At 43.4% G+C, this 18,103-nt stretch overlaps 1 protein-coding gene across 7 annotated transcripts in view; it reads right to left on the bottom strand.

The window, feature by feature from the left end:
• Nucleotides 1-1,953, bottom strand: part of HECTD2 (HECT domain E3 ubiquitin protein ligase 2) — an 80,000-nt gene extending 78,047 nt beyond the window's left edge. For all 7 annotated transcript variants that reach the window (XM_042908623.1, XM_042908622.1, XM_042908625.1 and 4 more), the window contains exon 1: nt 1,816-1,953. In XM_042908623.1, the coding sequence (XP_042764557.1) occupies nt 1,816-1,953 (138 nt within the window). The remainder of the gene's footprint in view (nt 1-1,815) is intronic.
• Between the last annotated feature and the right edge of the window lie 16,150 nt (nt 1,954-18,103).

Below are 18,103 nucleotides of genomic sequence, written 5' to 3'. Positions count from 1 at the left end.
GCCCATAATCCTTTATTCACACTTCCAAAACCCCATAAGCTATTAAAACGGAAAGGCTTTTGTAACTCATATGGTGATGAAACATGTACCTGACCTGAACTCTTTGACAATCCAACCTGATCTGAACTGATCTGACGCTATTTATACTTAAGTCTGACTTCACCTCACTTAGTGGGAACAAACATACATTACACTGCAGAACTACTGACATGTTGATTATAGGGAACTGGCCAGGACCCCACTTGTGGATATTATACATGACCTATATACCAAATTACCTTCCTAAAAATCTGAAAATTTCTGAATTCCAAGGGTTTCAGGAAACAGTCTGTAGTCCTGGGTCCGTACTATCAATTTCTCCAAGTTTTTGTTACAAGCCTTCAATTTTTCAGCCACACTGAGATAAATATGTTTTGGGGAGGACACTCACTTGAGGACCCACATTCATGTAACTGTTTCTCATAAGTATATGCATTCATTGTTTTAAACAACCGATTTAGAAATGAACTTTTAAAACACTGCCTTTTTGCAAGTTCAGAAAGTCCTGGATAAGCTCTGAAAGTCCAGGGTACCAACACAGGAACCCCAATGGGTCTGCAAGCAGTTGGATGACGAATTCCTTCAAAGCATTTCCCAAAGTGATTCCTAACCGCAACTCCAATTTACCACTCAACTGTAGCTATATTTTACCATATGTGTTCTTTTATTACTGTCCACACTTAGCCACAATGATTTAATGAAGAGAGCTTGTTCTAACAATTTCCAGTTATCACAGTCCTTAGACATTTTTGAAAAACCTACAGAATCAAAACATTATTCCTAACGCTTTAAAGAGTGAGCTATTTTAGTAACTTCTTAGTCATTTAAGAGGGAGGTTTTAAGAAATGAACTGCAAGTAGGAATAAAGAAAATGTATCATGTTCTTTAAACTTTTACTATTTTGTCAAGCACAGATGCATGACAAGTCATGGTCTTTAAATGTACCAAAGCAAACTTTCAGAAAGTACATGTTATGTCAAATAAAAATCCCAGAAGTTAAAGATTAATTTTTGTGTGTGTGCTCCAAAGTACCAGAGTCATAACCATCAGTAAAAACAGGGAAGGGGCGGGGGGGGGGGGGGGGGGGGTTGTCCCATTACATCATCTGGCAATATGTAGTTTGAAGCCGCTGAGCGCTCTCCAAATAATCCTTAAGAAAATCCAGCTGGGAAATCATCCCTGTCAAGCTTAGATAACTTGAGTTTAAATAAAAGGTTAAAAAAGCCTCCCCACCTTACGTCACATGTCTGTACCATATGAAAACTAAAACCATCACCGAGGCATCTATCTCCCACTACCCTGACAGCCACGGAAAGGTCACAATTAAGTGGAAACTCGCCGCCCAGCCTGTGCAATCCGAAGGGGGGAAGGGAAAGAAAAGCGAAGCCAGGGGGGAAATCTCGGCGCCCCTAAGGCAGGCAGGCAGGCAGGCACCTCCGTGGAAAACCCACTCCTCCCTGCCTGACACCTTATCCTCATCCAACAGATGATAACGTCGCCTCCGAGATGCTGGCCATTTCCTTAGACAAAGTGGGCCCCTCAAAGCAGACAATAACCGCGAACAGCCAGCGGAGCGGCCACCCCAACATTTCCCGAGGGTGAAAGGTGCAGCTTTAGAGGTGTTCGCGGCTGTCCACCAGGCACACTCTACTGCAGCCCGGGGAAGGGTGGCCCGGGCGCATCTCCGCGGGGGGCCCCGAGGGTCTCCGAGCGCCCCCCGCCCTCCCTCCAGACGCCCGCCGTCGGGGCGCCCGGCTGCCCCCGCCCGTCACCTACCGCAGTCGCGCCGGCGCCCGCCGACACGATGGGCGGCAGCTTCTCGCGCTCCGGCTCCTTCCCTTTCCTGTCGTCCGGAGCGGCCGCCGCCACCTCCGGCGGCGCGGCAGGCGAGGGCACCCGACCCGCCTCACTCATGTCGGGCCGGGCGGCGGGAGCGCGAGGCGGCGGCGGCGGCGGCGGCGGCGGCGGCCGGGCTGCTGCTGGGGCTGGCGCTGCTGCCGCCGCGGCCGCGAGAGGGCTCTGGGCCGCCGCTTCCAACCGCCGCCGCCGCCTCCGCCCGCGCCCGCGCTCCCCGCGCCCGCGCTCCCCGCGCCCGCGCTCCCCGCGCCCGCGCTCCCCGCGCCCGCGCTCCCCGCGCCCGCGCTCCCCGCGCCGCCCGGCCTGGTGTGCGAGCCCTGATGCCCCGCCCTGCCACCACTCCCGCGCGCGCCCGGGCCCGCGGCCGCCGCTCGCCGCTCGCCGCTCGCCGCGGCCGCCCCCGCCCCGCCCCGGGCTCGCGGGTTGCTGGTCGGGGCGCCCGCCGCTGCCGGCCGGGCCGTTCTCGGGGTTGGGAGAGGAGGCGCCGCGGCCGACGCCGGCCGCCATGTTGTTTGCCGACTGTCGCCAGGCACGGCGAGGAGGGGTCTGCCCTAGAGGGTCTGGGCTCCGGGGGACAAGCGGAGGTCTGCAGAGGGTCGGGCCGGGATAGAGAGCGCCCGAGTTGGCGCTGGTTAGGGCGGGGCGGGCGCGGCCACATGCTTTGCATGGACAGCCCTGACCTTGGGCGTCCGGGACCCGCGGGACCTGGCTGGTGGCCTTTCCCCTCCCCTCCCCCGCCCAGTGCCCACAAAGCCTTGGGGTCACTGTTTGTCCCTGCCTGCCCGCCTGCTCCAGGAGAGGCGGTCTCGAGCCTGCGCATCCTCAGGCGACAGCCTTTCCTTTCTTAGCCCACCGATCCTTTCCAGATGCCCTGAGAGCCCCCACCTACAAAGGAAAAACCTGGGGGTGGGGGGGAAGTGAGACGCCGTGGGTTCCACCTTCTCCACCACAGCGCTGGACGGCCAGGCCACACTTTCCATTCCTGTTCGTTTCGTCCCCCCTTTGACTGCCAAATCCGCCTCTCCCTTCCCGTCCCCACGCGCCTACATCTCGCTCTCTCCCTGCATCCCTTTCCTGCCTCCTATCCCTGCTTTGTTCCTTTCCTTTTATAAGTTACAGATGGACAGGCTCAAACTCCGCTGCTGCGTAGACTCATATTTCTTAATGTCAGATCATTAATATGGGAAAGAACTTTCAAACAGAAAAGGAAAGCTTTTTAATCATGATATTACAACCTCTCCCCCACCCCCAACCACAAAGACAATTTCCTTGTCTTTCTTGTCGCCCCCTCTTTTTTCTTTTCTCAGTCTACTGGAGCAGCGGGGACACCTGCAGATCTAAGAGAAGGGAGAGAGTAAGAATGAGCTGTTTTGCCTATTAAATGTAGGCAATTTCTTGGCATTCAGGTCTTCAGATTTTTAGGTTGTGGCTTTGTTGCTTTGAGGTTGAGTGAATTGTCAGATAAAGGGATACCCAGATCCAAGAACCAAAAATATATCTGAAACAAAGCCAAAGATGATGTTTGGGTCATCTGTTGTTTTACATAATTCAGAATTAGTAGCATAACTAAGTACTAAAGTGCAGAAGTTGCATGTTTTTCAAACCCCGAATTTGTAGCAAGCAGATCTGAAGCAACCAATGTAATGAGTATAACAATTAGTATTCAATTAATTTCTAAATTACAAATTATGACTCATTTATAGAAAGGCTTTCTAGTTATCGTTGCCATTATCACCAATTTAAGTGTTAATTAGTAAAAGGTATGGGGCAAGTGTGATAGGAAAAAGTATTTCTGTGCTAATTAGCCTTGGGGGAAAATAATGTATACAGACATCACTTTGAGGCATTCTCCCTATTTTTCTTGAATTCTTTCTCGGGATTTTCTTTCCTTGTTAAGCCTCTGAAATACCTTCTAGGGAGGAACATATAATCACACCCGACTTTGAGCAGGCCAGCTTGCTGATCTTTTGATAATGGCAACAACTTAGCTGTTGTTTTGTAAAGGGAAGCCTTTAACTACAATTCAAGATGTTCTGAGCTGCCAAGCTAGGTTGGTAGAACACATACCAGAGGGGGAAAAGTATCCTTTCTTACTGTTTTCAACTAGATTTAGTAATTTGTGATAAAAATGCTTAGATGAGAAATCACTTGAGTTACATCCCTTATGCTTTCTCTTTTCATGTGTGAGACTAAATAAAAGTGTGTCTGTACATGCAGTCCCATTCAATAGAACAAAATGCCTAAATATTGGCGAAACCAGGCAAGTCAGAAATTTTCATTTCTGCTACTGCACCAACATAGATAATCCATTTCTAAACAAGCCCACTGATTAACTCACCTGTGAGTTACATACCCCAAACCATAATTCATTGATGTTTTCTTTTACATCCTACTAAGTACATTGCTCTCCAGGCAAAACTCCTTCCCTTCTTGATGCACATGAACTCTAGGATGGGGGTTGGAGGCAGGGAAGGGGATGCTGGAAAGCTTCAGAGTGATGGCTCCCAGGGAACTAGTGGGCTTGAGGGGCTCATTCCCAATCACCACTAACATGCCTCTGGGGCCCAGGTGGGAGAGAGAGGGTTGTGGAGCAGGACGTGCTTTGGCAGTTCCATACAAAAGTATGAAGATGCTTTTTGGCTATGCAAGTGTCAGCCAGAAGTGCAACAGTGATGGCATCTAAGTATAAACTCATTAGCCTTGGAAAAACTGGGAGTGAGGCAGGAGAAACATTTCACCCTCCTAAATCCAGATAGAAAACCAAGCCCATTAATTATACCTATGGGGATTAGGAGTTTGAAGAGTGGAAAGGTTAGAGAACTGGTTATTTCCATGGAAGAAAAGGAAGGACCAAATTACAAGGTAATGGAAGGTCTAATTATAGATAACATTCTATTATAATTACACAGAACAATAGTAATCTAGTGAACAATAGAAAAGTAAATTCTGACGGGTCTTTCAAGAGTGATTTATAACTAATACCTTAATTATAGAAAGTATAGCTGTGAAATAGTAAACTTGTTTTATTTTTTAAGGTGTTTTTTTTTTTTTTTAAGAAAACATCCTTTTCACATTTCAACTGTTGTCCTAAAGTAGTAGTAAACTTGGTGAAAGAAACTATTTTAGCCATGTTGACGTCGTTAAAAACATTGTTAGAACTCTTCCCTATGTTTAATGACTGTGGCTTTTAAAAATTATTATGTAAAAAATAGCTTTTCTTTATTACATAAACAACACATTGTCATTATAGAAAAAGAAAGTACAGGTTAGCAAAATGAAGAAAATAAACTCTGGATCGTACCAACTACAGATAATTGCTAAGACCTTGGTCTGTATCTTTAGAAAATTTCTCCATCCATACACCCGCGCACACACACACACACACACACACACACACACACACACACACAGAGTTTCTTGATTTGTTTTTATAACAGAACATACTGAAATACGTTTTGAATCTGTGCAACTTATTCTTTAGAATACCCCCAAGATGGCTTTTTTTTAAGAATTGCAGAAGTTTATGTAGAGGCAAAACTGAAGCTTTGAATTTTGAATCAGACCTCTGTTGAATGTGTTCTTTCTTTCTAGATACCATTGGCCATTGACCTAGTAAGGGCCCTCAACAACCTCTAACCCAAATTATTTCCATAGCTTGCCACTTGGTCTTGCCTTCACTGTTTTACTTGCTCCAATTCCTACTGGAATGACCTTTTCAAAATACGTAACTTCTTGTCAGTCGTTTGTTTCAAAATTTCAAAGCAAAACTTTGAAACCCCTTGCTCGTGTAGCATTTACTTGAATTCTTTACAAAGAAGGCATTTTCTTAATGTCCTAATTAGAATCAATTGTTTCTCTCTCTCTGCTCCAAGAGCATATTGTACATACTTACATTTATACACCTATTACCTTACATCTTAGTTATTTATTCCCCCCAGTAGGTCATGGCACAGAGCAGAAGGGGCATGCCTAATTACTCCTTGAATCGCTATTCAGGGAGCGCTATCTGGAGTGTGTTGTTAAGGAGGCTCTTGATATGCTCAGAATAAATGAAATAAGATGTTTTCTTAGTGTGGTTTGTAAGAGCTTTGAAGACAGTTTTCGGAGAGGAATTAGAAAAATGCTCTGAGTGATGGGCTGTACTCATTCAGACAATTTGGTCTTGAATGCTTCTTGAAAGTCCAATACTGTCCAATGGAACTTCCTGCAATGGTGAGAGTGTTCTATATCTCTACTGGCCTGTACGATAGCCGCTAGCTACATGTGGGTATTGTGACTGAGGAACTGAATTGTAAATTTTAGTTAATTTATATTTGAGCAGCCACATGTGACTAATGGTCACCCTATTGCACAGCATAGCTCTGGAGTCACATCTCAACTTTTTAAAAGTTTGGCATCTTTATTAATGGGCTTTACTGCCTCTCAACTTCACTCTTTAGAATGTCTGCAGGCAAACCTTCCCTGATAATGAGGGCAGATCTTAAAGAGTTCTGATAACAAGCCTAACACTCTCAATAATTTCTTCCTTTTTTAAGTTTTTTTTTCCCTTGGTTTTCATGGGAGTCGGCACTTGTGGATGAAACAAACATCTTGTCTTAGCCCAGTGCTACATAGAAGAAAATGTGAATGGCAGTAAAATGGAGTGTTTCAAGTTGGTTTTGGATTCCATCTTTCGATATTTCCAAAGGAATAGCAGTATGTCAACACACACATACACACACATAGACACCCCTAGATACCTCAGTATAGGCAGGTAAATACTTCTTTTAAATCTTTAACCCCAATTTTAGATTTGTTTTCTACTCGTGAGACAAAAAACAACAATAAAACAATGGCACAACAAAAACATCCCATGCATGATGCACCTATTTCAAATTTTCATGAATCTAACTTAAACTATATGGAGGCACTTGGCTGGCTCAGAAGAGTGTGTGACTCTTGATCTCAGAGTCAAGTTTGAGCCCCACATGGGGTGTAGAGACTGCTTAAATAAATGAAACTTAAAAAAATTGGGGCACCTGTGTGGCTCAGTGGGTTAACCGTCTGACTTCAACTCAGGGCATGATCTCACAGTTCATGGGTTTGAGCCCTGCATCGGGCTCTCTGCTGTCAACACAGAGGCTGCTTCAGATCCGCTGTCCCCCCTCTCTCTCTGCCCCTCCCCCGCTCATTCACATTCTTTCTCAAAAATAAACATTTAAAAAATAAAAGAAACTACATGTTCTAAGGTTGCTGACGACATCAAAATAAGTCAAAGTGGCAGACGCTGCTATTCATCCTTCCCCTTTGTCTTGCTAACAAAACCCTGATTCAATTTGAGATGACAGTATGCCCAACCAAAAGAGGCTTTTTTTCTGGACTTCCTTGTAGCTACATGTGGCCATATGACAATTTAGGCCAATGAAGTGTAAGCTGAGTGTTTTAGGCAAAGTTTTGCTACCTTTTTCCCACCTGAAATTAGTGTATGATGTGTGGATTTGGTGCTACAATCTTGTAACCATGAGGATGCAAGTATGAGGATGAATGCCAAAACACTGACAGTGTAGTCACAAGATGGAAGACATCTGGAACATTCCTGACGTTGTGGAACTAACTGATGCATCAGCTTGGACTACCTATATCTAAATTTCTTGTTTTATGAGACAAGTCCCTATCTTGCCTAAATTAGTATTAATTGCTTATTCTGTCATTTGCAGCTGAACACATTCCTGTTACACACAGTGTGTGTGTGTGTATACGCACTTGCACACGTGTGCACGTACACACACACACACACACACACACACGGTTTGTTTTGTTTTGTTTTCATCTTAGTTGATCCCAAAACTAGTAAACTGTTTGAATTTCTATCAGTTTAACCTTTCTTTCAGTTATGAAAACACAATCCTCATCAAGTAAAATGTGTCGTCTTAATTCTAAGATGAATAGTTCAGAAATTGCAATCACGTCTGTACAAGTATGAACATTTCCCTTCAGAGTTAGAAAAGGTGCCTCTATATTTCAATGCAAGGTATTGGAAAGAGTAAAATTAGAAGTTTTGAACAGTGGATTTTCTGTTTCTTCCAATTTTTAACTAATTATGTGGCCTCGGCAAAATCACTCTGTCTTTGAGTTAGTTTCCTTATCCTTGCGTGGGTGTTGTGAGGCAAAATGAGAAAACATACAAAGTGCTTTGTGAATTGTGATGCATTTTAATAAATCTAACAATGAGCACGTACTGGGTATCAGAGGCTGTGCTAAGCACTTTCCAAGGATTGGCTCATGTATTCTTCTCAGGAACCTACTTTTAATATTGCTGTAGAGTAGGGACTATTGACTTTAAAAGTAAAACAACCAGTTTACTTGGGAATAGCAGAGGAATTGCAATCCAGGACATGCAAGCTGTGGCAAAACATAGGCAAGTCTGGAGTTCAAAAGAGAGGAACTTCATAGAGAGAAGAAGGAAGTTGGGAGCAGCTGCTTTGAACTAACATCCATTGGAGGAAATGGAGAGTTCAGGCTAATGACAGTTTCTCATTGGCCGAATTGTGGTATTTTCTTATTGGCTGAGCTAGTTGCTGGGCAAGGAGAAATTCTTCCTACCTCCTCCCTTGGGAGTAGTAAAGTAGGATTCTTCCAAGTTTGCATCTGTGATTGACTAAGTGGTAGAGTATGAGCGCTCCCCCTTTGGCCTCCAGATTCAATTTTAAAGTTTGTTTATTTATTTTGAGAGAGACTAAGACAGCGTGAGGGGAGGAGCAGAGAGAGAGAGAGAGAAGAGGAGAGAATGCCAAGCAGGTTCTACAGTGTCAGTGCAGAACCTGACACGGGACTCAAACTCAGGAAACCATGAGATCATGACCTGAGCCTGGATCATGACCTGAGCTGAAACTAAGAGTTGGAGGCTTAACCAACTGAGCCACCCAGGTGCGTCCAGACTCTATTTTAAATAAGGTTTCCTTTATTCTGTTTCGTAGAACTCAAACCCATTATACAGATGGGGAAATTAAACAATCATATCTAGTAAATTGTGCAGATTCATCTCTTTACTCTCCAAAAAATGCAGAATAGTTGCTCAAAAAATGTTTGTGGCAGGAATAGAGGTGCACTTTATTCCTTTTGAGGAATTGCATACCATTTAGGATGTTGTAAACTCAGATTTGGCCACAATGAAATACTGCTACTGAGGGCCTATCCAGCACCTCCTTGTTGCCTAACATCTTAATAGAACATTTTCTACTAGAGATATTGAAATAATCAGCTCTTATTGAGGTGGTGATTCAAGTTAAGCATCTTTGGCTAATAATTTCTATTGCCTCTGGAAGTTTTTTGGAACAGGTACAGAGAATCCCTTTTGCAACCTTCTGGCCCAGAGGCTCAACAAATATTATTAAACAGAAGAATGTTAAATGCTTCACAGAGACTCTGCCTTTGTGGGCTTTGCCAACGTACTATGTTATAATCAGATTTTGATCAAGAAAGCAACAGAGGACATTTTGGAAAGATTTGTAGTAAATCCTGTGTTATTGAAACACATCAGGTATTAGAGTTCATTATTAAAGGGCAGACAGATAAGGAACTGGGGCTCCCAGTATCACTATTTAGGCAGTCATTAGCACTCACCTGGTAAATTTCCTCTAAAAACAAAGAGGGTGCATTAAACCTTCCTAGGTCCACTCTATTTCTACTGTATTTTTCTTCATAGGGAGCTGAAGTACTGACTCATTTCATCACCTACAAGGTAACAGTATCCTGTGACTTGAGGATTGCTAACATGAGGACATCTTCCAGAATTTCAAGGGGTTCCTGGCTTCAGGGTCTGTACTAATGCATTCTGATGCATTGTTTCTTTCTTTTGACCCTTCTTTTCACCATGCAGGAGCTTTGCTTAGTGACAAAATACTAAATGGCACTAGAACATCTTCTTGGGGAGGGAGGGGGGAATGCTATCAATATAGAAGTAGTAATGGGGCGCCTGGGTGGCGCAGTCGGTTAAGCGTCCGACTTCAGCCAGGTCACGATCTCGCGGTCCGTGAGTTCGAGCCCCGCGTCAGGCTCTGGGCTGATGGCTCGGAGCCTGGAGCCTGTTTCCGATTCTGTGTCTCCCTCTCTCTCTGCCCCTCCCCCGTTCATGCTCTGTCTCTCTCTGTCCCAAAAATAAATATAGAAGTAGTAATAAATTGGTAAAGAAGCTCATGGTGAAAGTCAAGAAGTCCCATGACTACCTTGATACTCATATACTTTTATCATCATGATTACAAACCTCTTTTGGAAAGCCATTTCTAAGGAGGAAGCTGCATTCTTAGTGATGGCCTTATTATGATTTTAGGCTCTTTTGTCCATTGTTGCTGATGAAACTCTAGTTTTATAAGGCCAGAAAAGCCAGGTTCGCTGCGGTCACAATGACAACAATTGTTAATGCCTCTTACAGGGTGAAGTGGAGAAGATGAGTTTTATGTAGTGTTTAGTGTAGAGTTTACTTAGTGGAAAGTGACCTGTCACCTGTCAACCAGTCAACAGTCAGATGAGAACACTTAAACAAAACTAACAGTTCCTTTACTCTTCCAACTCCACAAAAGTAAAAAATGTTCTAGAACAGTGATCTGCACATTTATCGTCATCTTCCTCCCTCAGGTGCCAGCTCATCACATCTGTACTCTGCCGATAAAAATAGCCAAATGCTAAAATTTAATGAGTGGCAGATGAAAATAGCCAAAAGAGAATTGCATTGTTTATTAACCCCTATCTTAGACGATTAGGCATAAAAAGACTTCTGTAAATGACACCTCATGAATATGAATATTCTTTTTACTTGAAGCTGCTTATTGTATCTGTGATTAACCTATTATCTCCCTAAAAAGGTAATGTTTTCTGAGGAAATGACATGAAGGAAAAGGGACCAGAACAATCTTAGAAAGGATTCTATAAAATTCCAACAGGCACTTTTAAAAGACGTCCATTTAATTAAATAAAATAATCTTATATGATTCTGAAAACCTTATCTCTGGCGTGGGTGAAATCTTCCTGTCTGGCAGCAAAGGTGTCCCCGTGACTGACTGCTTGAGGTGGAAATTCCATTGGTCAGTATGGAAGGCAGAATTTCTGAAATGATCCTCAAAGAGGTCCCTCGCTGAAAGCCAGCCCCCATGAATGTGATGAGATGTCACACTTGTGATTGTGCTATGTGGCACAGCTGACCTTAAATAGGGTGATTATGCAGCTGGCTCTCATCTAATCCCATGGGTCCTGAAAAGTGGAGCGCTTTCTCTGGCTGGTGGCGGGAGTCAGAAAGATTCAAGTACGGGAAGGATTTCATGTGCCATCGTGGCCTTCCCCCACAAGAAGGAGTTTTAAGTGGCCTGAAGGAGCTGAGCAAGAGGACTCAGTGACTGCCAGCCAGGAAACAGAGACCTCAGCCCTACAACTGCAACTAACTGCATTCTAACAACAGCTTGAATGAGCTCCTAAGTGGGTTCTTCCCAGGGCCTCCACGGAAGGGCCAGCTGGCCGACACCTTGACGTCAGCCTTGTGAGACCCCAAGCAGAGAACTCACCCAAGCCTGCCTAGACTTCTGACCTACAAAACTGTAAGATCAAAATGGGTATTGTCTTAAGCAGCTAAGTTTGTGTTAATTTTTTGCCTTGTCATAGAATTGATACGGTCGAGAAAAATGCCAGCATATTTAAGGTAGAAGGGACCACAGAATGCCTCTAGTCCACTGGTTACCTAGACAAAGAGGGTCTCTAGACACAGGAAGCATTTTGAAAGCCTATATTAAGCTGTAAGCTATTTCCAAATTTTAAAGCCTATATTAAGTCACGCATTTATTATTAAGTACTGCTACACAGGTTTACTTAATCTTGATAACCATCAAGTTTCTCCGTTTTCAGCCCCACTAGAAGTTATTCCCATTAGGCCCAACATTAAGAACAGAACCTGAAACAAATAAATGATTTGAGCTAGAATTATACCAAGTCTGTACTATAACCACAGTTATTCAACGGTTTGCCAATTATTTATGTTTTGAATACATTAGACAATAATAAACTTGTTTGTATTTTGAAATGCAGTTAGATTGGCTAAATCATTCAAACCATAGCTTTAATGGGCAGGAGACAGTAAGAAAAGGGACATTAGTTATTAACTTGTTTGTTTTTTTTTAAAAAAAGCTATTATTTTTGTCCACACCTCACCATTAAATATAGAGGTGAGGGAACTAGTTAGGCCAAATAAGTATGTAACTGTTAATTAAATCTTGGACCGGTTTTAAATGTTTATGATAAAAAATTGTTTAATCAAACAAGCATCTATCCAAATTTAAAATTGACAGGTGCTGCTGCTAAGTCAGCTGTGTGAAAAGAAAGTGGAAATAGACTTAAAAAAATCAGGCTTAAAAAAAAAATTAAATAATTAAAAAAAATAGGTTCAGATTCATGGCTAGTGGAACACAAACTCATTTCCGTTTGGTTTAATGAAACAAAATGTACTGAACACCTACTACATGTAAGGTATTAACAGACACTCTTTGCACTATGAGGATGAAGAAACCCGCCTACAGGAGTAACAGTCTAGAGGGGGGCAGACGCAGGTACCCGCATAAATATAGTACAAGGTGGAGTGTGACGGGGGCTCTCACGGGGAACAAACCCTACGGGAGCTGAAAGGGTGGAGAGCTTCCCCGTGGTGGAAGAGACCTGGAAAGGGTTCCTGGAGGTATCTTCTGGCACCACGGCAATGGTCACTGAGTGGAGTTTCCTCCAAAGCGTATTACATTTGACAGAGGAGATGTCTCATGAGAAACTTGCCCCTCGAATTCTTGTCCTGCCAAGGGCCTGAAATGAGAACAGGAGGAAAACCAGCTGTGGAATTGCTACGCCTCAGAACGGACATGTAGAAACTGCTTAGACTGAAATTTGCGCTCAATTTGTATCCCCTCAGCGTGCACCCCATAAATGTAATTCCCTTATCCCTCAGATTTCCCTTAAACGCAGTGATGCTTAACTTCACCCTGGGGTTAATGTGGAGGATCAAGCATGTAAAAATGTGAAAAGATGTAGCTACAGTGTTTCAGATCGCCGCTTCACGTCTGAGAGGGCTAAGGAGCATCTCTAATCCCATTTGTAGTCCGTGGTTTCTTCTTGCCAGGCCAGGGACTTAATCCCTAGACTCCTCGGCACTCCAGCACTTAGCCTCTATTTCAAGTGTTCTTTTTACACTTGTGAAATGTTTGCTCACCCTGAAGTACAGAATTCATTAAAAGGCATGGCCGAAACAAAACAAAAACAAGAAACAAATCTATTCATCTGGAACTACAACAGTGGTGTTCAGTAATCTTGATTACATTGCCCTCTAGTGGTGCAAGAGGGTATAAAGTGCAGTAAACATTTCCTTTTAGGTCGCCTTTCTTAACATTTATTGAGCACCTACTGCATAGCACTCAGAGATCACCTCTGAGAACAGAGAGATGCTAAGACCTAGTTCTTACTCTTGTTGATTTCTTGGTCCAGCAGTAAGGACATTAACCATAGCACAGTGTGAAACGGAACTACAGCAGAAGTATGTACAAAGATGCATGAGCACGCAGAGGAGACAGTAGTAACTAATTCTCCCTAAGTATGTCTGGAAGGGCTTTTCGGACACATAACACTGGAGCAGCACCTCCAAAAATGCATAGGAGTTTTTGAGGTGTGTGTGTGTGTGTGTGTGTGTGTGTGTGTGTGTGTTCCTTCATGACTGAAGGCGCAGCCTGAGTAAAGGAAGCTGGTCCTTTATTAGCTATTAGAATACACAGGATGTTCTGGTGATGGCTAGGTGCCTTCCATGTGAGGTTCAAACGTGCTTCAGCCTGATGTTAAAATAATCCTACCTCCCCATGTATACCCACAAAACATTTCCCAAACTTACTGCAGATTTTCTACTGGAAATGTGAGGACACACTAATTATATATCATAGTCAAGATTTTGTTCTACCCTGATTGTATCTATCATGATTATAATAATACATATAACATTATATATAATATAATACAATTAATATAATAATATGTAAGTGACTGTGTTCTTAATAATAATCCAGACTATTGTTATAACACGTGCTATGGTTCTCATCCTCCCCTTCTTGGATATATAATACTGACTTTGTTTTACCATCCCCCCCTTTTTTTTAATATATGAAATTTATTGTCAAATTGGTTTCCATACAACACCCAGTGCTCATCCCAAAAGATGCCCTCTTCAATGCCCATCACCTACCCTTCCCTCTCTCCCACCCCCACATCAACCCTCAGTTTGTTCTCAGTTTTTAAGAGTCTCTTATGCTTTGGCTGTCTCCTACTCTAACCTCAGTTTTTTTTCCTTCCCCTCCCCCATGGGTTTCTGTTAAGTTTCTCAGGATCCACATAAGAGTGAAAACATATACCATCCCCTTTTTAAAAAATATTTTTTTAAATGTTTATTTTTGAGATGGGGGGGAGCAGACAGAGGATCTGAAGGATGTTCTGCACTGACAGCCCAGACCCCAGGACTTGAACTCACAAACCTTGAGATCATGACCTGAAGTCGGATGTTTAACCAACTGAGCCACCCAGGCACACCTGTTTACCATCCCTTTTAGAATTTCTAAATTTTAAACCCTGGAGCGCCTGGCTGACTCAGTCAGTAGAGCATGTGATTCTTAACTTCAGGGTCTTAAATCAAGCCCCATGTTGGGCTGGAGGCTACCTGAAAAATAAACAAACAAAAATTCCTATGTTCCTTAATTTGTGGGATAAAAACAGAGCTTGAAAAATACACTTATTTGACTATCAGACTCCAGTGGTTTGTGGATTTGCTGATTTACCCTATGGGTGAATACCTTTTCTTTTTGCTGTGCAAAAGATGCAGTACCTTCCTGGCTTCTGGGCATCAACACTTGTGCAGATTCCTGGGCCATCCCCATCTCAGACACTACTGGGTTGCATGCCTTAGGCAATTTCGCCCTTGGGTAATTTCTCCCCCCCCCCCCCCCCCCCCCTCCCACCACCTCCCCCCCTCCTTTTTTTCCAGATCTGTGGAATGGGGGATGGGTAGGATAGGAAAGAGCAAGGTAATTATGAATGGCCCAAGATTCTTTCCTCTGCAACAGCATCATCCTGCAGGAGAGCAAACGTGGGTTCTGAAGGCAGACAGATGGGGATCAAATCCTGGTTCTGCCACTTATTAGTTGTGTGATGTTGGCAAGTGTCTTAGTCTTTATGAGCTCCAATTTCCTCCTCTATAAAATGGGGATATTAATATCGCCTCCAGGATTGCTGAAGGGATTAATAAGAATATATGAAAAAGTGTGCGGCACAGGGAAAATGATGAGCAAAGATCCGTTCCCTTCCCAACTCCCTTTATTCATTGTAACAAGCGTAGGCTGTTCCAAACTTCCACTTAAACATGAGCACAACAGAACAACTTTTTTGTGTATTCCATTTTGTCAAAACTATCGAACACTCAGAAAGGGCTTTGCCATTTGAAACTCAATCTCCTTTGCCTCACTTCATTGGATCTTCGGCCAATCCTGTGAGGCACAGCGTTTTAACATCTCTTGACCATCGTTTACTGAGAATCTACTCTGTGCCGAATAAAATGCTAGGATTAAAGCATCAATCACTGCCCTCCAGAAGCCCTCCAGTCAGGCGGGAGGAGGCAGATGAGAAAACCAGATACGATTCAGCTTAATAAGTGCTGATATAGGTGGGGGTGCTGAAGGAGCACAGAAGGGCACCTAATTTAAGTTGGTCTTTGGGATGCAGTGGGCACGTAAAGTGAATCAGGAAGAAGAGTTTGTCTTGTGGGAAATGAAAGGAAGTATGCATGGGGGCTGGGGTGGAGGGAAGGTGGAAGGTGAGGGAGGGGCCAGAGAGTGGTGAAGATGGAGAGAGGGGACTTTTCCAGAAAGAGGAAACACAGAGTATCAAGGCTAGAAGAGAAAATCCGTATTTGTGATCAAATGAATCTTCTAAATCATCATATTTTGGTCATTTATTTATGTGCCTGGTGGATGTGATGTGAAATGAGTGGGTTTTGTAGCCCAGGTAACTGAAGCCTCTTAGAAAAACCATCACCTATACCTGAAACAACTTAGCCACGGTCTCGTTAAAGCCAGATCAAAGTCATTAGCTAAACCACAGTGTCTCTAATCCTAATCAGAGTAGCGATAATTATTCATGAAATCGTGGTGCCAATACTGTTTCATATACATGCATATTCCTGCGATGTAGTTTTCCTTAAAGAAAGTCATGCATTTTCTAGACTACGACAACTGCCTTAAAAAGAAGAAAAAGTTTCTTAGCTAACAATATGATTTATTCACTGTGCATTCCATCCCTGCACCCCAGCTACTCACCAGATGTGGACATCTTGGATTCACTCCTCATTTTGCTTAGCTAAAGAATCAGAATGCCAAAGAGAGGTGAAGGAGCACACACAGCAGCATGACGAGCAGGCTTCCAAGCTGCGATGGTAACAGAGTTGTGCTTCGAGAGGCACAGCAGATATTTTTTTCCCTCCCTAACTTGGGCAGGGATGAATTCACTTCTTCTCCAGCCTTGCTTCCTGGCATGAACAACCCCAAATTAGCATTTTTAGAGTCCTTTTTTTTGGGTAACGTTTGGTGTGTAGAACTTTTCCTCCAAGGGTAATTTTAGCACTGAAAATGCATCAAGTTATTTCAAATCCTGGCAAGTTTCAAAATATGAGTGGGTGACTTAGGAAGGATCTATTCTCAAGAAATAACAATGGTGTCAGCACAATCCAAGAGGCTTGGAAAATGATTTACACACACACACACACACACACACACACACACACACTCCTTCATTTCCCAGAAATTGAAATTGATTTAACCCATTGAAACTATGTTACTTGAGTGTTTCTTTTAAATGTCAAGGAATAAATTCATTTGATATTACAGACAAACATTTCTAACCCACGGAAAAGAGGGCAGAGAATTTGGGCTTCACAAGTATTACAGCACAATTATGATCACAAATGCAACCCCATCCCCAACATACCACCCCTCTGTCTTTCCTGAGGCTTTTCTTCCCGGAATGCCAAAATCAATAAAGCAATTAAGGTAGAGATTCAGGGTATACACTACTCATCCTGTGTGGTTTCAGAATACACATTTGCAAGGGCAAATGAAACACCCCAAATGAATAAGTAACTACACATTTGCATATATAATTACTCCTATGTGCTTGCATTCCATATTTCTTTTCATTTCTCCTCCCACGTCCCAAGTTTCAAGAAAGAAATACAAGATGTATTTTTCTGTGTACAATATCCTCCCAGGTGGGCTGCTATTGTCCTTGGCAGCAGGTAAATAGACTTGAAGTGCCTGCTCTGTTTCTGTATATTTCCATGTGTTCCAAACCAATATAAGAGCTCGTGTAATAGTTCTATGCACTTACATGAGGAAAGTTAACCTACTGATATATACCAGCTTAACTTGGAGAAGTTTTCTTTCTTTAATTAAAAAAAAAAAGGTTACTTATTTTGAGAGGGGGTGGGTAGGGTCAGAGAGAGGGAGAGAGAGAATCCCAAGCAGGCTCTGTGCTGTCAGCGCAGAGCCCAATGGAGGGCTCCGTCCCTGTGAGATCATGACCTCAGCTGAAATCAAGAGTCAGACACTTAACCAACCGAACCACCCAGGTGCCCCAGGGGAAGTTTTCTTTCTAAAAGACAGGAGAAAGATGATCTTTTGACATTTGAGAATTCATACCTCTTTTTTCGGCCTTGATTCCTGACATATATATGTAATAGTAAAATACAAGTTACCCATAATCCCACAGCATAGAGAGAGTGATTGCTGACAGGTGCACACGTCCCATGTGTGCGCACGTGTGTATATGTTGTGTGTGTAGAACATACGCCACGTTCCATCAGGAGGGCCACCACAAGGTGGTCACCAGGCTAGGGGTGTGAATTTGTCAAACCGTTGTAGGTCTGGGCTCTTGGCTGGGGTGGAACGCCACGGATGTTCCACACTCCACAGCTCCGTAGGTTTTGCAGTGCGATCAGAAAGAAGCAGATGAAAGCATACTGGATGTAGGAAGAGAAGCCTCTTTCTCCTCGAGTCCCTCCAATGTCCTATGCTGATCATGTGTAACACCGTGCTTGCTGCAATGGAAAAATGCTTAGAGGGCCCACCTGAATGATCACAGAGCAGGCAATGAAGCGTATATTTGGAACTGAGAGGCA

The sequence above is a fragment of the Panthera leo genome, chromosome D2 (genome assembly GCF_018350215.1).
Source record: "Panthera leo isolate Ple1 chromosome D2, P.leo_Ple1_pat1.1, whole genome shotgun sequence".
In the NCBI taxonomy this organism is placed as follows: domain Eukaryota; kingdom Metazoa; phylum Chordata; class Mammalia; order Carnivora; family Felidae; genus Panthera; species Panthera leo.
Note: the sequence above shows the minus strand (reverse complement) of the source record. Positions and strands in the feature narration are given on the sequence as shown.